General features: G+C 50.3%; 1 protein-coding gene across 3 annotated transcripts in view; it reads left to right on the top strand.

Moving 5' to 3' along the window:
* The window catches only part of DUS1L (dihydrouridine synthase 1 like), a 249,797-nt gene extending 225,023 nt beyond the window's left edge, over positions 1 to 24,774 (top strand). For all 3 annotated transcript variants that reach the window (XM_069655325.1, XM_069655324.1, XM_069655326.1), the window contains one exon: positions 24,220 to 24,774. In XM_069655325.1, the coding sequence (XP_069511426.1) occupies positions 24,220 to 24,341 (122 nt within the window). In that variant the 3' untranslated portion in view covers positions 24,342 to 24,774. The remainder of the gene's footprint in view (positions 1 to 24,219) is intronic.
* Positions 24,775 to 25,354: the final 580 nt, after the last annotated feature.

Here is a 25,354-nt window from a genome sequence, read left to right as displayed (position 1 = left end):
AAGATGAGCTTACAAGTAGAATTACGAAACACAGACAGGCTATTGAATCCTTTAGGACCCTAGATGAGGTGCCCTTACGGGAGTTGCCAGAGCCTGATGTAAATATGTAGACTCATGCTAATAGGCCCTCATTTTCATTCCATCAGGTTTCGGAAGTGGAAATACCAATTATCATTTCTAACCTTAAACCCACTTCATGTGAGCGTGATGTTTGTCCGACTCTAACCATGAAAGATTGCCTTAATGTCCTGCTTCCGCACATTACTCCGATGATAAATGCATCCCTCCAGAAGTCCACTGTTCCTGAATCCCTTGAAGAATCCTGGATATTACCATTTCTAAAAAAAGAACACCTGGATCCGAGGGTAGCAAGTCATTACAGACCAATTACGAAAATGCCATTTCTCATGAAAACTTTGGATAGAATGGCATAAATACAATTTGAGGAATTCATTGAGAGTCGCAATATACTGGGACATTAGCAATCTGGTTTTAGAGCACGAAATGGGACTGAGTCAGCACTCTTGGATTTAAAAATAACCTTTCCAAGAATATAGATGATGATTATAGATCATCAGCCTTCTTCTATCCCTCGAGCCACGATGACGTGACCATCTCCTGCCACACACCCGGAGGGTGCCCCAGCTCCACTTGATGCTGCACTGTGTTCCCCTTGCGGCAGGCACCCCGCACACGAGGTAGGCTCGCTGCTGAAAACAGGATGAGTGCTTTTTTTATAATTTAAAAGGAAAAAAAAATATATACACATTATTCTTCTTTTTTCATTTTTTTTAAACTTTTTTGACCAAAGCGCCCTTTCCAAAGGGGCCAACCTCTGTGCTCGGTTTTTGGGACTTCTTGCAGCCTATCCATCATGTTGGGGTTACGGGCATACTGCCCAAGAGGGAGAGCTACTGAATTGGCCATTTCCCTGGTGGTCCACGTGGTAAGTCCAAGATGGCCACCTTTTTGCTGCACACCTTGAAGGAGTTCCGAGTCCTCCTTCTCTACCTCATCACCACGCTGATTGGCATTGGAGCTGGACTAAGTGGCCTATTGGGTACTGGCAGGTTTTAGCCGGCCCCCCTCATCAAAGGCCCACATCAACTCCGCAATCCACCCTACTTCTATCCCTCGAGCCAAGACGACGTGACCATCTCCTGCCACACACCCGGAGGGTGCTCCAGCTCTGCATGATGCCGCACTGTTTTCCCCTTGCAGCACCCCGCACAAGAGGTAGGCTTGCTGCTGAAAACAGGATAATCGCTGTTTTATCATTTTTAAAGAAAACATTTATTTTATTTTTTTTTACTTTTTTGACCAAAGCACCCCTTCCAAAGGCACCAACCTCTGCGCTGTGTTTCTGGGGCTTCTTGCAGCCCATCCATCACGTTGAGGTTACGGGCATACAGCCCAAGACGCAGAGATCTACTGACTAGTCCATTTCCCTGGTGGTCCACGTGGTTAGTACAAGATGGCCACCTTTTTGCTGCACACCTTGAAGGAGCCCTGAGTCGTCCTCCACCTCACCAGCACGCTGATTAGCATTGGAGCTGGACTAAGTGGCCTATTGGTGACTGGCAGGCTTTAACCCTTCCCCAAGCCCCTCCCCTCACCCTCTCATCAAAGGTTTGCATCTAAGGCCCTGTCTGCTCCGTGTCCACTGCCTGGTCTGGGTGGTCTTCCAACACAGCAAACCCCTTGATGGGACTGGCGCTCGTGTACTTGCGCTCTGCTTTGGAGCCAGAAATATCGTACACTTTCACTTCGCCGACCATGGGTTAGTTGCCTCTCCCTCAATTGCTCCTCCCCCCTGACTTTCCCGACCTCTCTAACCTCACGTGGACTCTCACTCTTTCTGCCTGTTGCTGTACTGTATGTCACCTTTGCTGAATGTTAGGCAGAATTGCAGGCAGTACCCTTTGGGACCACTACCCACAATTAGGACTACAGGTGTTAGCCAAACCAACCTTTGGTATAAGTCTGTACCACACAGCTTTTGGTAGTGAGCTGAGCAGCCAGGCTTATCTCAAGAGTGAATGTGAGCAGTACAAGTAGTTACACAAAGGACCTTCAATCACAGTGGTTCAAGTAAACACTTATACTCGAGGTTTCTTGGTAAAAACACGTATTCATTTATTACACAATCATTTAGAAAACATTTCACTAGGAGAAGGCAACTTAATATTATAAACCAATACACTTCAATACAAAATTCTAAGGTTTTGAGACAGTTTGAGCTCCCCTGAAATAGGAGCCAAATAGCAGTTCAGTACTTAGAAAGGAGCAAAAGGCACAAGGTAAGTAAAATAGATCATATATACATTTTAGACACTGCAAATAGTTTCAGTTCACCAGAGGAGTTCAAGTCAATAGGCCAAGCCAAAGTAAATGGGCTAGTGTTCTGGATAGGAAAGAGCAGTTCTGGTATCAAACGGTAAAGTCTTTGCGAAAGTTCTTAGTAGTTTAGGCGAAAAAGAATCATATGTCGGGTCACAAGCTGATTAGGCTTGCAAGTTGAGAAAGTTTCACGAACTTTCATTGCGAGAGTGGCGTTCTCTCAATCGGGTTGGCACAGTACCTTTGTATGAAGAAACAAATGCGGCTGAAGTTGTGGTTCCTGGCAGGTCCTGCAGATCTCGCTGTTCCTGAGCCTCAGTCGTCGGTACAAGAGGGAGGATGTCGGGGACTCCTGCACTGCACAGGATCGTTGAAGAAAGCAAACAAAATGGAGTCATTTCAGTTCCAGTAGCTGTAAATTCAAGAACACATGCTGGTGTCCCTCTCCCTGGTTAATCCTAACCAGCCTTGGGAATGGTATCCAGGTCTCTTATGAGTTGATTGGTCCCACCAACTCAAAGGAAGAAGCTTCTCTGTCGAATTGAGTTTGGCAATTCGGACCTGCAGCAGGGTTTCACCAGGCAAACCAACGGTCCAGGAGTTGTAGCAGCCGTCCTCTTCCAGCTCGTCTTCGGTTCTTTCATTCCAGTGGTCGACTGTGCCCTCCAGTCCTGGAGACTCGCCTTTTAAACTGTTTTCTCCAATTCATTCCAGCCTAGCTGTCACTCACCCAGCAGGATGGCTGTCCTTGCCGGACAGTCAGCCAACCAATCACGCCAGAGTGCATTTGGGTCTCCTAGGAGTCTAAGCCCAGGGAGTTTCGGGCACCTCCCTCACTTCCTGCCCACCCCAGACACTCAGACTCCAGAGGCAGTCTTCAGTCCTGAAGCCTGCCAAAGGCACACAAACAAAGGGACCAAACCTGGTTTGGCGCGCAGAGACAAACTGTAGAAGGACCTTTCGGAAATTAAATGGCAAAAAAAGAAGACCGGGACCTATATAAACAAGGGGGACAAGGGGGCTTAAGGCGCACTTCTTGAAAAACATGGCTGCTGTGATTTTTAGCTACCGGTGTTCTCGGTCACGAAAAATCATGGTAGTTCGTTGTAAAACCACTGCCACCAGCCTTTTCAATAGCAAAGGGCGAGCATTTGTCTGCTTTATGAGTATTTAGACACAGGGGATACTATGTAACCCCTCCGGCACTCCATTGTAAGATGGTGTGGGCTGGGTCTAAGAATTTGGAAAGACTAGTAAAGTCAATTTCACTTTACATTCTCTGCGAGACAGTAGTTTATCCCAGAGAAGGTATTTAAACCTTTGGGAAGTCTAAAAAGGCATCCCTGTGTCACTGCACTGAGGGTGCTGTGTAACACACATGAAAAGATGCCCATGGAGTTATCTTAAACCTCCAAAGTCAAAGAAAACAAATGTAAAACACACATCAAAATACATGAAAGATTAGGGAAAAAAGGCTCACACTCTTTCCAGGTAAAAAAATCAAGTCCTCAAAATCCAGCAAAGTTGCTGGGGGTCTCTAAGTTGAAGCACTTTTGTGAGAATTCTCCCTAACACTGAAAATTCAAACTTAGCTGTACCCTGTGGCTGTACTGTATTACACATGTGCTGTAAATTGGAATTTAGCTGTGCCCTGGGCTGTACCGCATTGTGCTATTCTGTCTTGCTGTTCCTGTCTTGACCCCCCCCCCCCCTCCCCTCTCCTCCACACCACCTATGTGCTCTGTCTCTCCTATCCTCTGTTTCTCTATTCACTATCCCACCCTTCTCTCTAAGTCTGGTAGGAAGAAGTTAAAAAAGGACATCTCGGTCTCTAACGCTGGTCTTCCTATCGCTGATACCTACACCAGTGCATCCTCCAGACAGACCCTCACCGACATCCTCTTTGTCGTTCCTTCGCCAGACCTATGGACTCCTCATATGGTCTCTGTGCTCTCTCCTTACCTTCTTCTCCCATTAATGGTGGCACCCGTTGGGAGTCCTTCCTGGCCCCCTAACACTCCTATAAGGTCTTCATTCATGTCTACCTGAATCATGTCCTGGTCCAAGGCCCTCAGGCCAACCTTCTCCTCTTTGATAGACGCTTCCCGCGCCTCACCAACTTCCTTCCTTCTCCTGCTGTGCCTTCTCTCACTTGTCCGGTTTCCTTGCCTCCCACCTCGGACTCCTCCTTGGCTACCTTGCCCTCTCCTCCTCCCTCTTCCCTTCACGTCATCCTCCCCCTACACTTCAGAAGGGCGTACCTCTAATTTGTACCCCTCTGCGGAAGTCTTCCAAGGTTGGCAACCTTCTCCATATTACCACTCTCAACTCTCGCTCTTCCGTTAAACACTCCTCTCATATCTGTCGCCTCATGGAAGAACTCGATCTTCATGTCCTCGGTCTCACCGAGACATGGGTCATGGCCAGCTCTGTCATAAGCTTTGACACTCTCCTCCCTGATGACTACAAGATCCTCTCCACACCCAGATCTAACCGTCCGGGTGGGGTGTAGCCTTGATCTTCCCGGAGTGTATTCCTGCCTTTGTGGTTTCTATGCCTTGTCTGCTGGCTTTCACTCTCTCCTGGCCACTCTCTCACCATTGCTACGATCTATCGGCCACCTAGTCATACTTCCTATTTCCACTCTGCGTAGGCTGACCTCTCCTCCTCCCTCCTGGCCTCGACTACTCAACTCTTCTTCCTTGGAGACCTCAACATCCACCTGGATGCTTCTTGTCTCTCCTCTGGACTCTTTTGCGGCCTCTGGGAGTCTCTCTCTCTTTCTCTCTCTCTTTCTCTCTCTCTTTCTTTCTCTCTCTTTCTCTCTCTCTCTTTCTCTTTCTCGCTCTTTCTCTTTCTTGCTCTCTTTCTCTCTCTCTTTCTCTCTCTTTCTCTCTCTCTTTCTCTCTCTTCTCTCTCTTCCCTCTCTCTCTTCTATCCCTCTCTATTCTGTCTCTCTTCCATCTCTCTTCCATCTCTCTCTCTCTTCCCTCTCTCTCTCTCTCTCTCTTCCCTCTGGCCCGACTCATTCTGCAGGACACACTCTGGATATTCTCATGTCCTCAGACCTCCCCCTGACCAACCCTCTCACTACACCTCTCTTGAAGTGATCACTTTCTCCTTTCCTTCCATCTCTCCCTCTCTACTGCTCAGGCCAAGCCAACCCCAGCATTGCCACCTACCTTCTCGGTCATCCGGCCCATGAAGCGTGTGTCAGTTGAGGCTTTTGCTGCCACTTTCTCTCCCCCTCCTCCTCCAACGCTGGCTGACTCACATCCTGACACAGCCCTTTCTATGCTCCACTCTTCTGTCTCTGACACTTTCAATGTTCTTCCCCCTGTCATGAGGATCAGCCTGAAGCACAAAGCCAAGTACGACTATGACCTTGTCACCCTTAAAGGCAAGTGTATGGTGGCTGAGAGGAAATGGCTGGCATCTTGTGCATCCTCTGACAAACTGGCCTGCCACCTGCTCTAAAGGCAATACCGGCTCTCTGTCCACACTAAGAAGAGATCCCACATCCAAACCCGTGTCTCTGCGGCATCTAACAATTTGGTCGAACTCTTTAAAATCTGCAAGGAGCTGGCCAATCCTGCTGCCGTCTCTACTTCTCCTGTCCCCTCCCAGGCCCTCTGCATGGCCCTGGCTTCTCATTTCATCTCTAAAACCCAGGACATCCTGTCCACCTTCTCGTGCTGTCCTCCTTCTCCCGATACTCTCTCCTCTACCTCAGGCCCCCCTTTGGCCACCTCTCCTTCCTCTTTCTCTTTCTTTCCTCTGTTCTCCCCTGACAAAGTTTCTAGATGAGTCTGATCTATCAAAGTCTCGTAAAAACATGTCCTTCCCTGTTCTTCCAAAACCATCAAGGACCACATTGACACCCTCATTCCTGCCTTGGCCGACTTCTGCAATCACTCCTTCACCACTGGTGCCTTCCTGTCATGGGTACTAGCATTTGGACCCACACCTCAGTAGCACAAACACCTGGGGAAAAGCTGAAGACACAATTAGGGGCTCGATGGGTAAAAGCTTGGCAAGCAAAAAATACATTGAGGAAGTCTTAACATATACATTATTCACATAAGCTTGTTCTGGCATGGCCTTTATTTTCTAGTCACTTCCTGTACTCCCAACATGGATGCCTGTGTGACTGTCAGAAAATGCAGGGAACTGTGTAGCACACACTAGTGTTTGGGCGTGGCTGCCTATATAAGCCACACCCAAGAACTGGCCCATGCTTCGTGTGCTTTCTGTAGCTTCGAGCACACGTTTACCGCAGCCTGGATCTCCAGTGGATACTTATTTGTGTCTGCTTCCTCGCAACCCAGACATCCAGTACATCCTTTACCTGTTTCCGCTTCATCGCGATCCGGACATCCAGTGGAACTCTCACCTGCTTCTTCTTGATCGAGGAGAGACTCTTCACACCAGCACTTCGGACCCGATCTATGAAAGAAGAGAAAACAAGCCAGAATTAGTAAGCGCACGCATTTAATTAACCCCTCAGTCTCCCGCGCGACCAAAGGAACTTACCTCCGTAAGCGAGTCTAGTGGAACTCTTCTCTCTGCGCCAGCATCCAGCTCGCAGCTCCATGCCCGAAACCTGCAACGACAAAGAACACAAGATTACGCTCAGTATATCCACAGGCAACAATTCACCTTTTTATGTAACTCGCGTGCAAGGCCAGTGAAGTAACTGGCCCCATTGGACTTACCTTTCGCTCATTGTTGAACTAACCTGCAGCAGTTTCTTCGTGGGCTCCCGGATTCAAGCCCGTGCATAACCTTACGAACAATTCCCGAGGCAGTCATCAACGCCATCGGCGCCCAGGCTATCGAGAGACACGATCAGGGCTCCGCCCTCGAGGCCTATGTCGACGCCGCGCTCGACGTCGATTCCATCGACGCCTTTCGAGGCGGTTTTGTCGGAGGTTCCCCGTGGCATGGTGGAACCCCCCAGAAAGCCTCTGGCCAAGGCTAAACATGTCTTTGTTCCTTTTTCTGTACCTTCCTTCCGGCCTCCGGATTATATTTCTGAGGTGGATGAGGGGTCTGAGGAAGGTGAGGTTCCTGCAGCGGTTCCTGATAACCTCCTTTCTAGTCATAGCCAACTTGAGGACCTGCGTCAGTCATTGCACGACGCCAGTGGTCTAGACACCTTTCCTTTGGTAGGCCTGAGCCTGGCACGCATGCCGAGTCCTCATATCGGCGCCTGATGTCGAGGGTCACTGATTACCTGGGGTGGTCTGTCCCCACTCGGGATTTTCAGCAGGATGACCTGACTGATATCCTCGACCAAGTTCCACCAACTGACCCGGTGCTGCCATTCCATATGGCCTTGCAGAGAAGGGTGGCTGCAGCTTGGACTTCTCCGGAGAGTCACCCGGCAGTGAGCAAGTCCTTGCCGAAGAAATATCGCCCAGCCAGTGGCAACCCCTGCTACTTGACCACGCACCCTACTCTGGAGAGTTTGGTGGTGCAGGCGGCTACGGCCCCGCAAAGCAGGCGTCATACCCTACCATCCCTCCTGATAGGGACGACAAACGTTTTGACGGTTGGGCGAAGGTGTTTTCTTCAGGGGGTATGGGCCTTCAGGCAGCCAACTCCGTATGTGCCTTGTCACGTTTCACGCACACTCTGTGGAACTGTATTTCCTTAGCGGCTGAACATATTCCTGAAGGGGAGGAACGGGATGGTTTTCTTGCTATCGTGCAGGATGGCAAGGATGCCATGTGAGTCCCTTCGGTCGGGTCTGGACATGGTAGATTGCGTCAGCCGGTCCATGGCGGCGAGCACCGTAATGCGCAGGTTTGCGTGGTTGCGGAAGTTGGGGTTTGCACCTGATGTGCAGGCCCGACTTCTCAACATGCCCTTTGACGGTGAACATCTTTTTGGCAGCAAGGCTGAGAGCCTTGAGATGTTGCAGACCTCCAAAGCTGCAGCGAAGTCGTTGAGCGCTGCAGTTCGCCAACCTCCGCCTTTTCGTCCTAGAGGACAGCAATGGAGGGGAGGTTCCTTTTGATATTACTCATTCTTTAGTAAATCGAGAGGAGCTGCAAGTCAAAGGGACCACCGTGGGAGTGCCAGAGGTGGAAAACAGAGTACTCGAGGTGCCAAGGCTGCTAGGGCAGTTGCCTCTTTGCCCTCAGGTACTGCTGCAGCTGCTTCAGCTCAGTCATGAGGCCATGTCCCATGGTTCGCCGGTTGGTGGAAGGCTGGCGCAGCATCTTGTAGAGTGGCGTGCCGTTACTTCAGCTGTGTGGGTTCTGGAGATCATAGCCCATGGCTACTGTCTTCCATTCCGGCAGAGGACTCACGGCAATCCACCAGGGAATCTTCTTTGAAGAGTCTGGATCTGCTCCTTGCGCAGGAAATTCAATCCCTGCTGGAGAAAGGCGCCATAGAATTGGTGCCTGTAGCGGAGAGGAACAAGGGATGGTATTCCCATTATTTTTTGATTTCGAAGAAAGACGGGGGATTGAGTCCCATCATGGACTTGCGCGGTTTGAACAAGCTCCTCAGGAAGGACAAGTTCAAGATGGTTTCTCTTTCTCAAGTCCTCCAGGCCCTTCAACTTCAGGACTGGTTGGTGTCTCTCGACCTCAAGGATGCTTATTTTCATGTGCGGATCCATCCCAAGCACAAGAAGTACCTGAGGTTCGTGGTTGGCGACTCGCACTTTGTTTCGGGTCCTGCCGTTCGGATTGACCTCCGCCCCGAGGGTCTTCACCAAGCTCTGGAAAGGGGGATTCACGTCTACCCCTACCTGGACGATTGGTTGATCAGGGCACACTCTCCCGAGGAAGTCCTGGATCATCTGTCCGTCACCTGCCACTCCCTTCACAAGCTGGGCTTCTCCCTCAACTTAAAGAAGTCCCACTTGATGCCAACTCAGCAGCTCCAGTACAGCGGAGCAGTGCTCGACACGTCCCTGGGGCAGTGTTTTCCTCCCCAGGTGAGGGCTCGTCACATTCAGCAGATGGTGCACAAGTTTCAACATGCCCAGACTCTCCCGGCGTTCGAGTTCTTGAGGTTGCTCGGCCTCATGGCATCCTGCATTCTTCTGGTGCCAGAGGCCAGGTTGCGGATGAGATCTCTGCAATGGGCTCTCAAGATGCAGTGGTCACAGTCCTCCGACAGGATGTTGGATGTCGGACCCTGTTCAGGTGCCGCCCTCGGTCGCCCAGGGCCTTCTGTGGTGGGCCGTCAAAGGCAATCTGATGAGGGAGGCTCCATTTTGGCTACCCTGGCCGGAGGTGACGATCGTGAGGGACGCATCCCTCACGGGATGGGGTGCTCATGCCAACAAGTTGACGGTGGTTTGTCTCCATCGGTTTTCAGACTCCATATCAATCTGTTGGAGCTGATGGCCGTCAGGCTTGCCCTGAAGGCTTTTCTGCCGACTGTGCGAGGAAAGAATGTCCTGATTCTGACTGACAACACAGTGGCCATGCATTACCTCAACAAAAAGGGGGTAGGGGGGGGCAGGGTCACTTCCTCTGTGCAGAGAGGCGATGCAGCTCTGGTTCTGGGCCATCCAGCGTGAAATTTCGATCTCGGCAGTTCATCTGGCCGGAAGTGAAAACGAGACGGCGGACACTTTGAGCAGGCAGAGCGCGATCTCTCACGAGTGGGAGCTGGCTCAGGAGATTCTCCTGGAGATCTTCGCCCTTTGGGGGACCCCTCAGGTGGACCTCTTCACCTCCAGTGTCAACCGGAAGTGTGAAAGGTTCTGATCCTGGGAATTTCCTCCAAGAGGAGCCTTGGGAGACTCGTTCGTGGTGGAGTGGTCTTTCCCACTGCTGTACGCGTTTCCTCATGTCCCCGTCATCCCGCAAGTGCTGCGGAGGTCACCGAGGTTCGGTTCCCGGATGATCCTCAATGCTCCGGCATGGACCCGGAGGACGTGGTACCCGGACCTTCTCGACTTGTCCATCTGCCCTCCACGTCGTCTTCCTTACCAAGAAGATCTGCTCTCACGGGAGGGGGTCAGGTTCTCCATCTAGAGATCAGATCCCTCAACCTTCACGGTTGGCTTCTGAAAGGTTGAGGTATAAGGATTGGGACCTCCCTGAAGACGTGATGGAGGTGTTGCTTTCGGCCAGACGGCCGGCAACAAAGTCCCTGTACCGTTGCCGTTGGAGAAAGTTCTGCGACTGGTGCAGGGTTAAGAATGTGGATCATTTTTCATGTGACATTCCTGTGGTTCTGTCTTTTTTGCTTTTGTTAGCCCACAAGGGCTTGCAAGTGGGTACCGTTAAAGGTTACCTGCCGGCGCTGTCCATCTTGAAGCGCTCGTCTGAGGGGTGTTCTTATTTCAAAATTCCTTTAATTTCTCCGTTTCTCAAAGGGCTCACTAACGTGTTCCTGCCGTCACCTTTCCAGGTGCCTGGTTGGGATTTGAACTTTGTTCTAAAATTCCTAATGGGTGCTCCATTTGAGCCTTTACATTCTTGTCCTTTGAGGCTGTTAACCCTTAAAACTGTGTTTTTAGTTGCGGTCACTTCCGCTCGCTGAGTGAGTGAGTTGCAGGCACTTTCAGTTAAACCACCCTTCACTGTGTTTCATAAGGACAGGGTTTTCCTTGGAGTTCGTCCTTCCTTTCTTCCGAAGGTGGTGTCGGAATTTCATTTAAGCCAGAAGGTTGTTCTTCCGGCATTTTATCCTCCTCCGCATCCTGGTAAGAAAGAGGAAAGGCTCCATAGGTTGGATCCTAGGAGAGCTTTAAGTTTCTACATTTCTCGCATGTCCCGGGTCAGAGTGGACGATCAGCTCTTTATTGGTTACGCTGGAAGGCGTTTGGGGCAAGCTGTTACTAAGCAGACTTTGTTTAGATGGATTATCTTGACAATTTCTGAATGTTACCGCTTAGCGGGTAAGGACCCTCCAGTTGGCTTACGGGTCCATTCTACTAGGGGTATGGCTGCCTCTACTGCCCTGCAGAGGGGTGTTTTATTCGTAACATCTGTGAAGCAGCCACTTGGGCTTCGGTCCATACCTTTGTACGACAATACACCCTAGATTCTATCCATGGGCAGGATCTGGCCTTTGTCAAGGCGGTTCTTTACTCTGCAATATGATTGGGAATTCTAAATTTCTGTATTCTAAATTCTTTTCCCACCTCCTTACGTTGGTACTGCTTTGGGAGTCTGTCATAGATATGGAATACCTGGTAACGTTCTTTCGATGGGATGGTCTGACGACATATTCCATATCGCTCCCTCCCTGCCTACCCCGCTACCAAATCTCTTATGCGATTGCAGCTTACGTTTCCGCAAGGATTTCTGTGGTCATACTGGCAGAAGATTGGTGCCACACATTCTGGGGAAAAAAACTACAACTGAGGCTACGGGCGTTGTGCATCCTACTTATAACATCCGGTGACGTCTGCTCAACTGGGGCCCTCAAGGACAGCGTATCGACGTCATGGACGCAGACGCCGAAAGATTTTCCGAAATAGCACAGCTGTGGTGATTACTGTCATAGATATGGAATACATTGTCGGACCATCCCATCGGAAGAACGTTACCAGGTAAGAGTAACTTGTTCTTCGAGGGGATTGGGTCTTCCGACATATTCCATATCTATGATGTGTTCGCTTCGGGATATCTCGGCGCGACTTGACTCTTTGGAGTTTCTGTTGTTTCTCGGTTCTTCGAACCAGTTTAGTGTTTGTGAAGTATTTCTTCGTGTAGATGTCTACCTCGTCTTCCACCCTGCGTCCGGGCTTTAAGAAATGCGGGGACTGTGGGTCCAAGATGTCGGTGACAGACTCGCACAACGCCTGCCTCTGGTGCCTCGGAGAGGCCCATGACACGGATGACTGTGTCGACTGCCAGTCGCTCACGTCCAAAGCCTTGCAGGAGCGCAAGAAGAAGTTGTCGGTAGGTAAGGTGTCCAAGCCCCGGAAGTCGAGGTCTGCGGGGCTTTCGACGGACGATACAAGGGGCGACTCTCCGCGTCGTCGTCGGAAGTCCAGTGGGTCTCGTTCCGGGAGTCGGTCCCGCCACTCCTCTGCCTCTTCGAGGCATTCCCAGAAGCGCCGGCATCGGTCGCCTTCCCCGTCCTCATCTGAGGACTCCGCCTGTCGGCGGGTCGCTTATCCCACCAAGCATGCGACACCGGAGGAATGGGCTTCCTTCGGGAAGAAAATGTTAGCGATTCTTGAATCGCAGGGCACTGGTCCATCCGCGCCTCCGAGTGGGGTCGGTCGTGTTCGGTCGAGAGACAACGCTCGTACGCCTTTGGGCTCGGGTGGTCGGCACGATTCGCGAGAGAGGTCCCGCTCGGACAAGGGGAATCGTTCTCGTCATGCCTGTTCCAGGTCCCGGTCCTCGACGCGCTCGAGACCGTGTGAATCTGTGAAGTCTTCGAAGAAGACATCGACGCCTGTGGCGCCGAGGTCGTCGATGGACTTTCTTGAGGCTCCACCTCTGAGGAAGTCGTCGGCGCCCAGGATGTCGAAGGACACGCTCGGGGCTATGCCTTCGAGGCCTGTGTCGACGCCGTCAATGCTGTCGGCGCCGCTTCTGTCGTCTATGCTGATTCTCTCGACGCCAGCACCGATTCACTCGACGCCTTTCGAGGCTGTGTCGACGGGGGAACCACCTAGAAAGGCTCTGGCCAAGGTCAAGCATGGCTTTGGTTCAAGTTCTGTGCCTTCTTACCGACATCTGGAGTTCATTTCAGAGGTGGATGAGGGCTCTGATGATGGCATGGTGCCTGACACGGTGCCAGATGTGATTCACTCGGGCCATAGCCAATTTGAGGACCTGAGGCAGTCCCTGCATGATGCTAGTGTGCTGGATACCTCTCCGGAGGTGGAGTTTTGTAGGCCTGAGCCTGGCACTCATGCCGATGGTCTTCTCCCCCGGGGGAGTTTGTTCAGGATGACCTTACGGATATCCTCGACCTTGGTCCACCAACTGACCCGGTACTGCCGTTTCATATGGCTCTACAGAGGAGGGTGGCGGCAGCTTGGACTGCTCCGGAGAGTCTCCTGGCAGTGGGCAAGTCTTTGCCGCGAAAATGCCGCCCATCCAGTAGCGACCCCTGCTACTTGTCCAATCACCCTACTCCGGAGAGTTTGGTGGTGCAGGCGGCTACGGCCCCGGCAAAGCAGGCGTCGTACCCTACCATCCCTCCTGATAGGGACGACAAGCGTTTTGACGGCTGGGCGAAGAAAGTGTTTTCTGCAGGGGGTATGGCGCTTCAGGCGGCCAACTCCATATGTGCCTTGTCACGTTTCATGCACACTCTGTGGAACTGTTTCCTTGGCAGCTGAACATATTCCCGAAGGGGACAAACGGGATGGTTTCCTTGCTGCCATGGTTCAGGATGGCAAGGATGCCATGTGTGAGGCCGTTCAGTCGGGTCTGGACATGGCAGATTGCGTCAGCCGGTCCATGGCGGCGAGCACCGTGATACGCAGATTTGCGTGGTTGCCGAAGTCAGGGTTTGCTCCTGATGTGCAGACCCAGCTCCTCAACATGCCCTTTGACGGGGAACATCTTTTTGGCAGCAAGGCTGACGAGAGCCTTGAGAGGCTGCAGACCTCAAAGGCTGCAGCGAAGTCGTTGGGCGCTGCAGTTAGACAACCTCTGCCTTTTCGTCCTAGGGGACAGCAATGGAGGGGAGGTTCCTTTCGTTATTACTCATCCTTTGGTAAAGCGAGAGGAGCTGCCAGTCAAATGGGCCACCGTAGGAGTGCCATGGGTGGAAAACAAGGTACTCGAGGTGCCAATGCCGCTCGGGCTGTTGCCTCTTTGCCATCAGGCAAAGCTGCAGCCGCTTCAGCTCAGTCATGAGGCCATGTCCCATGGTTCGCCGGTTGGGGGAAGGCTGGCGTAGCATCTTGCACAGTGGCGCGCCATTACTTCATATGTGTGGGTTCTGTAGATCATAACCCACGGCTACTGTCTTCCTTTCCGGCAGAGGCCTCAAGACAATCCACCGGGGAATCTCTTTGAAGAGTCCGGATCCGCTCCTTGCGCATGAAATTCAATACCTGCTGGAGAAAGGCACCATAGAACTGGTGCCTGTAGCGGAGAGGAACAAGGGATGGTATTCCCCTTGTTTTTTGATTTCCAAGAAAGACGGGGGAGTGAGACCCATTATGTACTTGCGCGGTTTGAACAAACTCCTCAGGAAGGACAAGTTCAAGATGGTTACTCTCTCTCAAGTCCTCCAGGCCCTTCAACTTCAGGACTGGTTGGTGTCTCTCGACCTCAAGGACGCTTATTTTCATGTGCCGATCCATCCAAAGCACAAGAAGTACCTGAGGTTCGCGGTTGGTGACTCGCACTTTCAGTTTCGGATCCTGCCGTTCGGATTGACCTCTGCCCGGAGGGTCTTCACCAAGCTCATGGTAGTGGTGGCAGTGCACCTCAGGAAAGGGGGGATTCACATCTACCCCTACCTGGACGATTGGTTGATCAGGGCGCGCTCTCCCAAGCAAGTCCAGGATCATCTGTCGGTCACCTGCCACTCCCTCCACAAGCTGGGCTTCTCCCTCAACTTGAAGAAGTCCCATTTGACACCAACTCAGAGGCTCCAGTACATCGGAGCAGTGCTCGACACGTCCCTGGGGCAGTGGTTTCCTCCCCAGGTGAGGGCTCATTACATTTAGCAGATGGTGCACAAGTTTCAACTTGCCCAGAGTCTCCCAGCGTTCGAGTTCTTTAGACTGCTCAGCCTCATGGCATCTTGCATTCTTCTGGTGCCAGAGGCCAGGTTGCGGATGAGATCTTTGCAATTGGCACTCAAGCTCCAGTGGTCTCAGTCCTCCGGCAGGATGTCGGACCCGGTTCAGGTGCCGTCCTCGGTCGCCCAGGACATTCTGTGGTGGGCTGACGAAGGCAATCTGATGAGGGGGGCTCCATTTTGCCTGCCCTGGCTGGAGGTGACGATCGTGACGGAGGCATCCATCACGGGATGGGGAGCTCATGCCAACGAGTTGACAGTCGGCAGTCGTTGGTCTTCGTCGGAGTCCAGACTCCATATCAATCTGTTGGAGCTGAGGGCCGTCGGGCTAGCCCTGAAGGCTTTTCTGCCGACTGTGCGAGGAAAGATTGTCCTGATCCTGACTGACAACACGGTGGCCATGCACTACCTCAAAAAAAGGGGGGAGGGGTGGCAGGGTCACTTCCTCTGTGCAGGGAGGCGATGCAGCTCTGGTTCTGGGCAATCCAGCAGGAAGTTTCGATCTCGACAGTTCATCTGGCAGGAGACGAAAACGAGACGGCAGACGCTCTGAGCAGGCAGAGCACAATCTCTCACGAGTGGGAGTTGGCTCAGGAGATTCTCCTGGAGATCTTCGCCCTTTGGGGGACCCCTCAAGTGGATCTTTTCGCCTCCAGTGTCAACCGGAAGTGCGAGAGATTCTGCTTGTGGGAATTTCCTCCAAACAGAGCCTTAGGAGACGCGTTCGTGGTGGAGTGGTCATTCCCACTGCTGTACGCGTTTCCTCCAGTCCCCGTCATCCCGCAAGTACTGTGGAGGTTACTGAGGTTCGGTTCCTGCATGATCCTCATTGCTCCAGTGTGGGCTCGGAGGATGTGGTACCCGGACCTTCTCAATTTGTCCATCTGCCCTCCACGTCGTCTTCCCTACCGAGACGATCTGCTCTCACGGGAGGGGGTTAGGTTCTCCATCCAGAGGTCAGGTCCCTCAACCTTCACGCTTGGTTTCTGAAAGGTTGAGGTATAAGGATTGGGACCTCCCTGAAGACGTGATGGAGGTGTTGCTTTCGGCCAGAAGGCCTGCAACAAAGTCCCTGTACCGTTGCCGTTGGAGAAAGTTCTGCGACTGGTGCAGGGTTAAGAATGTGGATCCTTTTGCATGTGAAATTCCCATGGTTCTGTCTTTTTTGCTTTCTTTGGCCCACAGGGGCCTTCAAGTGGGTACCATTAAAGGTTACCTGGCGGCGCTGTCCATATTTAAGAGCTCGTCTGAAGAGTGTTCCTATTTTAAAATTCCTTTAATTTCTCAGTTTCTGAAAGGGCTCACTAATGTGTTCCCTCCGTTACCTTTCCAGGTGCCCTGTTGGGATTTGAACCTTGTTCTCAAGTTTCTGATGGGTACTCCGTTTCAGCCTTTGCATTCATGCCCTTTGAGACTGTTAACTTTTAAAACTGTATTTTTAGTTGCGGTCACTTTCGCTCGCTGAGTGAGTTACAGGCACTTTCAGTTAAGCCACCCTTCACTGTGTTTCAGAAGGACAGGGTTGTCCTTCGAGTTTGTCCTTAGAGTTCGATTTTCCCCAGCGGTCGTCTGCCTTGCATGACTCTTCGGCTCTCCTGCTTGTGCTCAGTTTCCAACCACCTTCCTTCTTTTCTTCCGAAGGTGGTGTCGGAATTTCATTTAGGCCAGAAGGTTGTTCTTCCGGCATTTTATCCTCCTCCACATCCTGGTAAGGAAGAGGAGAGGCTCCATAGGCTTGATCCTAGGAAAGCGTTAAGCTTTTATATTTCACGCATGTCCCGGGTCAGAGTGGACGATCAGCTCTTCATTGGTTACGCTGGTAAGCGTTTGGGACAGGCTGTGACGAAACAGACTGTCTCGCTGGATTATTTTGGCTATCTGAATGTTGCCGCTTGGCGGGTAAGGACCCACCGGTCGGCTTACCGGCCCATTCTACCAGGGGTATGGCTGCCTCTACTGCCCTGCAGAGGGGTGTTCCTATTCGAAACATCTGTGATGCAGCCACCTGGGCTTCGGTATATACTTTTGTACGTCACTATACCCTCGATTCCATCCGGGGGCAGGATCTGGCCTTTGGCAAGGCGGTCCTTTACTCAGCAATTTGATTGGGCGTGCTAAATTTCTGTTTTCTAAATTCTTTTCCCACCCCTTTGCATTAGTACTGCTTTGGAAGTCTGTCATAGATATGGAATACGTTGGAGGACCCAATCCCCTTGAAGAACAAGTTACTCTCTTACCTGGTAACGTTCTTTCGATGGGATGGTCCGACGACTTATTCCATATCGCTCCCTCCCTACCTTCCCCGCTACAGAATTTCTTATGCGATTGCAGCTTACGTTTCCGCAAGGCTTTGTGTGTCAGACTGGCAGAAGACTCGTGGCACACGTTTTGGGAAAAAACTACAACTGAGGCTACGTGCGTCCTACTTATAACATCCAGTGGCGTCAGCCGTCGGAGGAGGTCCTCGAGGGCGCGTATAGACGTCATCGACGCAGGACGCAGACGCCGAAGATTTTCCAAAACAGCACAGCTGTGGTGATCATTGTCATCGATATGTCATAGATATGGAATACGTTGTCGGACCATCCCATAAAAAGAATGTTACCAGGTAAGAGAGTAACTTGTGGTGGGCATGGACTATTGGGGCGGAGGGAGAAAATGCATGTTGGCTGGGGCTTACCTGTGAAGGCCTCCGAGTTAATCGTTGATAGCCATGTCCTTATGTCTGGGTGTTCGGTGTTGTTGGTGAGGAGTAGGAATTCGGTCTTGGAGGGATTGACCTTCAAGTATGCACTGGACATCCAGAGCTGGATCAGCGAGAGGCAGGTTTGGAGCCTGTGGATGTCCTTGATTTAAGTCGATGTTGAGGTATGGTGTGTGTCATTGGTGTATTTGTGGATGTTGTGTGTGGCTAGGAGGGCTCCCAGCAGCTCCATGTATAAATTGAAGATCTCTGAGTAGAGGATGGAACCCTGCGGGACTCCACAGGTGACGGGTAGCATTTGCAATCTAGATGAGATCAAGATGAGTCTATCTGAACAAACTCCTGGCTGACGAGTTAGGACTTGAACTGGCGTAGGACAAGGTTGCTGATCCCCATGCACCAATGAGGGTTGTCTGTGAGCGCATGGTGCTCTACTGTGTAGAACCAGGAGGCAAGGGTGGCCATCGTTGAGGATGTTGAGGGCACCATCGACCACCTGTATGCTTGCCGTATCCGTGCTGCATTTGGAGCTGACGCCGGATTGGTTGGTTTGGATGAGATTGTTGGTGTTGATGTGTTGCTGCAGTTGCACGGCTACTGCTTTCTTGATGATCTTACCTAGGAAGGGAAGATGGATGATGGGTCAAAAGTTACCTAGGTTGTTGGGATCCAGAGTGGATTTCTTTAGTAGAGGGAGGATTTTATCCTATCTTTAGGGTCGATGGGAATGTGCCTTGAGTTGGGGAACTGTTGATGATCTCCAGGTAGGGAAGGAGAGCTTCTGTGGGCAGGTTCTTGAGGATGTCCTCTGTATACGATGAGTCTTTGAGGATGGGCAGGGTTTCTACCAGGTGCTCTGTAGTGTCTTGAATGCTGTCCAGGGTGTGGAGATTTCACGAGGAGGGACGTGAGGTGGATCTGTGGATGCAGAGCTGGTGTCTAAGTGTAGGGGAAACCAATTTTTTCGATGTAGATGGTGTTCATGGCAGTGGATTGTTCGAAAGAGTGTGGTATTGCAGGGCCGGGTAGTGGGTTTTGACACAGTGCTTAACCACTTTGAAGAGGGCTCTGCTTTTGTTGTCGGATTCTGCTATGGTGTTCTGACAGAAGGCCTTGGCTGTGTTGATTAGTTGTCGGCGGGTTGCTCGGAGTTCTTGAGGAGCGCCAGGTCGGATGCCCTCCTGGAGCGGCTCCAGGGTTTCTCGGGTTTCCGGATGACTTTTCTTTCCGAGGTTGAGTTCTTGTCTGTACTAGGGTGCTGACGGTTTAGGTTTGCCGGTGCGTTGTTTCAGAGGCACATGTCCGTCGATGGAGGATGAGCTAGTGGCATTGGGATTTGGATTTAGGTTTTCAGTGCATGAGAGGTGGAGGTTGGCATGGTCTTCTGTGAAGGCTTACACAGGAAGCTCTTGAACGACCTGAGGTTTTGTCTGATGGATTTCGTTTTGTCTGATGAATTTCTGCTGGGATGGTGTGCAGGATGTTGAAAGAGTTGGCTAGTTGGTCATAGGAGTCAAGTGATAGAGGAAAGCTGTAGCAGAGGGAAGGCAGTGTGATGATGATTAGGTCGAGGATGTTACCTTTAGCTTGCTTTGGGTCTTTTAAATGCTGTGTGAGGCGGAGGGTGTCGAGAAGGCAGCTTCCTTCATCGTTTTGGTGGCCTTGTTGCCTGGGAGGTTGAAGTAGCCTAGGAAGAGGATGTTGGCGTGCGTGAAGGACATGTTGCTGACCAGGTCGGTGAAGTCTCAGATGAAGGTGGTGTTTGGTTTGGGTGGTCTGTAGATGAGATGTAAGTTGTCTTCGTCCACCGGGGAGAGAGGGAAGTGGCAGGAGAGGACTTGTAGGAGCCAATGGTGTCAAAGTCAAGTCTGGTGCAGGGGCATGAGGTTGTGTATATGACTGCGAGTCTGGCTGTCTTGTTAGGTCGGTCTCTGTGTTTGATGCTGTAGCCGTCGGTTGGGGGGGGGGGGACATCAAGGATCTGGGTGTCAGCCAGGTCTTGGTGATTAGCATCAAGGTCGTGTGTGGTGATGAGGTCGGTGATGTCTGCTGCATGGGTGATAGCCGAGGGGACATTGGCGAGCATCAACTTTTGTGTTGTGGATGGCAAGGGGGTGCTGATGGACTTGAGGCTGATGTGGGTAAGTTTGCTACAATGCACAGTCTGTTGTTTTAGAGGAGGGGTGCTGTCGTTGGCATTTCCTGGTGATGGTGGGCATGGACTATTGGAGCGGAGGGAGAAAATGCATTTTGGCTGGGGCTTACCTGTTGTCTGACCTGTAACTAAAGTTATTTTTCTTACTTTGAATTGCAGAACGTCATTCTGAAAAGTAATTGCTAAGTTCTTACTTACCTTTGAATTGTTGATTGCATTCTAAAAAGTAACTATATGCTCTGTAATATGCTTACCTGCTTATGTAGGACCGTAACTTCATTTTATTCTTCAAACAGAATATTCAACGTTATTCTAACAGTGGTGTTTTAAAGATTTATCTTTACCTTGTGTATATTTAGAATAAACCATTATTTTCATATAACTCTAAAGTATGTAAGTGTTTCTTTGGCCTTTGTGTCAAGTTCTTGATACCGTACTACACCCCTACCTCCCTCCTAAGATAAGCATGGCTGCTCTGCCACCTACCAGTACCTTGAGTAGTACAGGCCTATACTAAGAGTCGGAGTGTCTGTATTGCCCAAAGGGGATAGTCTTACTTAGGTGGACCTTAGAAAAGCTGCCCTGACAGCCATTTTAACAGTTTTTTGATGTTGTGCTCCCTTCTCTTCCCAGCACTTTTCTTTACATGCTGTGTGCCTAACACAAAATAGTGGACCTACAATACTACATGGGAGTAGGACAACCTAAAGCTTTTGTGCAGGCTCTAGCTATTTTGAAATGTGCTAGATTGTCTACCCCCTCACAACCCCCGGCTTCCGTCAAAGTACGTTGTGTACCTCTACTTTGGTAGTGAGCACATATTTAACTATAGGGGTAAACTGAGTCCTCAATGACATTTCTTTTTTCACTTTATGCTGCCATGTTACATAGCTTTAAGAAAGGTTTGCCTTTCTTTTGGGGTGGGGTATTTTTGCCCCAACCTTGGGTTAGTGGTTGTACAGCCCTCAACAGGGTGTTGTACAAACACTCCCTTAACTCAGAAGTTGGAAAATAAATCCAAATCTGATCCCCTTTGAACACCCTGATTTTCCCCAGCAGTCGTCTGCCTCGCATGACTCTTCGGCTCTCGTGCTTGCGCTCAGTGTCCATCCACCTTCGTACTCCAACACTCGCTATCCAAACTTTCAACACTGATGTGTACTACTTCGCTGGATCTTTGTGAAGAACAGATTTGCTCTCAAAGCTACACATCTGGTGCATGTTTGTAGGTTCGGCACTTCGAGATCAGGGGAGTGGGGTGGTGGGAAGATCATGACCCCAGGAATAGTGCCATTGTCCTACTTTTCGTATTGGCACTTGCCTTGCAATATTATTTTAAAGTTTTAAATATGATATACATTTTTCTGCCATATGAGAAATTAAGTAAGGGCGAACCTTGTATGATTTCCACATAAAGCAACTGCCATTCACAGACCCCTTGCTTCAAAATCCTTTCAATTGTTGGTTTAATGGGAGGACTTCATAAGAGTTTGAATAATATCAGTTCTATACATGGCTTCATGGCAATCCCTTGCAATTCTGCCTTTGACACTGTCAACCATGCCATCCTGCGTAACCGTCTCCGTGATAACCTGGTATCACTGGTCAGGCTCTGGCATGGCTGACTTCTTTCCTCTCTAACCGACCCTCCCAGGTCCAACTGGGGTCCTTCCTCTCTGCTCTTTTTCTCTACCTGTGGTGTCCGCCAGGGGTCTAACCTCTCTCCCTGGCTGTTCAACCAATACCTGGCACTCCTTGCCCACAGCATCGCTGCTCTCTGCCCCAACTTTCAGTGCTATGCGGATGATACCCAGCTCATTTTCAGGCTACCCTCGGCCTCATCCTCTCCTTCCCTCATCTATGTCTGCCTGTCCGCTATCCATTAGTGGTGTGCCACCAATGACCTCTGCCTTAATGCCAGTAAGACTAAGATTCTCCTCATCGGCACACCCGCTCCCTCCTTCCCTGTATCTCTCTGGCCGGCCTCTCTTGGCCCTCTTCCTGCTCCCACCTGCAAAGCTAAAAACCTTGGTCATCTTCTACTCCACATTCTCCTTCTCTCCTCACATCTATGACGTCTCTAAAAAGTCACCCTACCATCTGCACCTCCTCAGAGGTATTCTTCCTTTCCTCCTCCTTCCCCCAGAAGCTCACTGTCTCCAGAGCTCTGGTTCTCTCTAGGCTGGACTATTGCAACAGCCTCTTTCTAAATCTGCCTGCTTCAACTCTCGGCCCTCTGCAACTTATCCAGAACAGGACTGCAAGACTTGTCCTTGGCCTCAAGACCAGGGTTCATATCTCTCCAGGACTGAAATCTCTGCACTGGCTCCCAGTGGCTGCGAGGATTAAGTTCGAAACCCTCTGCATCGTCCACAAGGCCTTCTGGGGCCTGGGGTCTCAATACCTTCAACTCTCTCTTCCTAAATATCTTCCTTCTCAAGCTCTTCACTCATCCGCCTCCAACTCCCTCAGGGTCAGTCGCTTCTCCAAGCAACAAGTTGGTGGTCGATCTTTCTTCAGCTGGTGCCTCCCTCTGGAACAGCCTTCCTGCCTCCCTTAAACTTGAGGAGAACCATCTCTGGTTCCGGAAGCACCTCAAAACCTTTCTCTTCGCTTCTGCCTTTTCTCCTCCTCTCCTGGCTGTAACCGGAGCTGCACTGGCTACCTGGACACCCTCTGATCTTGGGCCCAGGTCCCTCCCTGCCTGCGTCACACACCACACTGCCCACCTGGCATCCACCGCACTTGGGGACTGTTTCTGTATCCCTACAGTTCCCCTACCAGCCCTTGGCACCTGATATATACACTTACCCTCGCACTTGCCACTTGTTGGCCGTTACTTACTATTGTTATCATCCTTCCCATGTACTGCACTTCCCAGGTACTGCACTGTTCCCTGCCCCCTTCCCATGCACTTGCGCAATCTGAATGACACCTGGCCTAGGATTGTTGTCCGTCCTCCCTTGTTCTCCTCCCTTGCGCCTTGAAACACTAATGATATGGCATTTCTAACGCGCCCATACATATCAATTCTGACCACTGTAATACTAGTTGTCTAATTTAATGGTACTCTCTCAATTATCCTTCCATGGTTGAAGCGATGACTCCGCCCCATCAGGATTCGAACCTGTGACTGCAGGTTTTACACTGATCTGTAGGGAGGTTTGAGTTCAACTTGCTGAGCTATTTCTTTAGCTGTAAAGTGGGCCAAGCTAAGAAGGGGATGGCATTCTCTCAGAATGAATGCAGCCTCCCTTTGAGCCTATGCTAGGAGTGACCTTAAATAAACTTTGTAATAAATGCACTTCTCAGTAGCCTTTACATTTGTCCATAGAGTGAGGAGGTTTGGAATTATCTGATTTGCATTTCTTTGTTACAGCATCTGGCTGTTCTCTTACTGTCTATGCAGACGTTGGTGTGAAGACGGCTCTTCAATATTATTTGAACCAAAGATCTGGGAGTAAGATATGGGGTTTTTAGACCAGGGGAAAAACAGCAGCCACATCTTTTTGCCAGTATTACTCGGGTTGAAATCTGCAAGGCAGCAACTTAGTAGCCCATTCATATATGGCATAACTAATTCACATGTGGTCCAGGCAGCACTCGAAAGCCTATATAGAGCGAGTTGTGGTTGGCCCTCAAGCCCCACCTTACAGGTCACTCTCCTAGCTTGCCATTATTTCTACAGCATGCTTATTTGTGGAGGATCTCTGCAGCAGATAAAGTTGCTTACCTGTAATAACAGTTCTCTAGCATTGGTATCACATATGCAAGAAAATCAAATGTGATAGCCGTGTTGGTGCAGAGCCTGTTGGCAGTCCCTTCTCTTTCTAGACATCTGTCTTTTTTATGCTTTTTCTGAAGGAATCTTGCTAGTATGTCATTTAACAAATCGTGTTTATCAAAGCAATGTGTTCTGCAATTCTGCCAGACTCTGGGGAGAGGTTGTAACGCATAATGATCTGTAGAGGACAGACCTGATGCAGATGCTAGTGGTGCATGCTTTCCCGCCCTCTGCGGTCAGAGCTAGTTTGCATAATTGGCAGCCATGCGGGGAGGTGCTTGGTTGCTATGGGATGGCTGCCCCCTATGCTTGGCTCTTTTGTGAAGAGAGCTGGCAGTGATGCATACTTGACTGACCTGGATTGTTTTGATGCATGCTGGCTGTTATGCTAGGAGGGGATAACTTTAGAGTATGGTTGGCTAGTCTGCTAAAGTAAAGGGGCAGAAATGGTCATTGCTGTTGTGGCTTACATTTGTCTGGTTTGTATTCAGATTAACCGGTGAGTGATAAATTAATCCAATTCTCTCTTATCAGGTCATGGCTTACTGTTTAAAACCAAATATGAGAAATCACTTCAGTGGAAACGTGACCAGCTGGAGCGAAGCCTTACAGAGGAGAATGAAGCATTGCCCATTGCTGCTGAAAGTCCTATCTGAATTGATGGGTCCAGTGATGGATGTGTCTCGCACGCAGACTCGCCTGCAGCCTCGTTCTGCAAGTGTCTGGAATGCCAAATGGGCACCACCAAGGAAACTCTGCCCATGCAAGAAAGAGCAGAAACAAGGTGGAGGGTCTGCAACATCAGGTCTGAAAGGTTCAACTTACTCGGTCATTTTTATGAACTTGAGTGGATAAGTGGAATTGGTGCACTGTTTTAAAAGTGGGCCTTCACTTAGTAGAAATGACTGCTGTATCTCTGCCTGGACCAGCTCTCTATCTGAGCACAGACGTAATCTGCCACCGAGGGTGCCTGACTGCGGCTGTTGGATTGGCTGGATCTGGACATTTTATGCAACTCAGGGTATGGGGTGATTCTATTGGTATCTACTGCGATGTTGGAGGAACAGTGAATAAATGTTTTTAATGACAGTGGATCTGATTGTTATTTTTTTATAGAGTATTTGTATTTTGTATTTATTGGGATTTATATAGTGCTTTCGTCAAAGCATTTCACATAATAGAGAATGGTTCAAAAACGCCAATGCAAATGGTGGCAGTACAAATTAAATATTTGGGGTCAGACAGAGGAGACAGAAGATTAGTTTTAAGGTGGAAAATGTGGCAGGTAGAGAAGGAGCGGATAGAAAGGGGAAAAGAATTCCAATGAAATGGGGCAAGTAGAGAAAATTGGAGAAATCGCAAAGATGCACAGGTGGGTTTGGGAACAACATGGTGAAAGGTAGATGGCGAGCGTAGGGTGCGCGTGGGGGACTAAAAAAAAATAAGGATGAAAGATAGGAAGGAGCAAGACCATGAAGGCATTTGAAGACAGTAGAGAATAAATACAACAGAAGCCAAAATTCAAATGGTAAAATAGAGGCAGGTAAGGGTGAGGAGGAGATCGAAGCACGAGGAGGGAGGCAGAAGAGAAGACGAATTGCAGAGTTTTAGCTGGGAGGCTAACAAAGAGACAGGAACAGTAATCGATTCTGGAGAACATTAGGGCAGA

This window comes from Ambystoma mexicanum, chromosome 3q (assembly GCF_040938575.1).
Source record: "Ambystoma mexicanum isolate Mex_15411 chromosome 3q, UKY_AmexF1_1, whole genome shotgun sequence".
NCBI classification, from domain to species: Eukaryota; Metazoa; Chordata; class Amphibia; order Caudata; family Ambystomatidae; genus Ambystoma; species Ambystoma mexicanum.
Note: the sequence above shows the minus strand (reverse complement) of the source record. Positions and strands in the feature narration are given on the sequence as shown.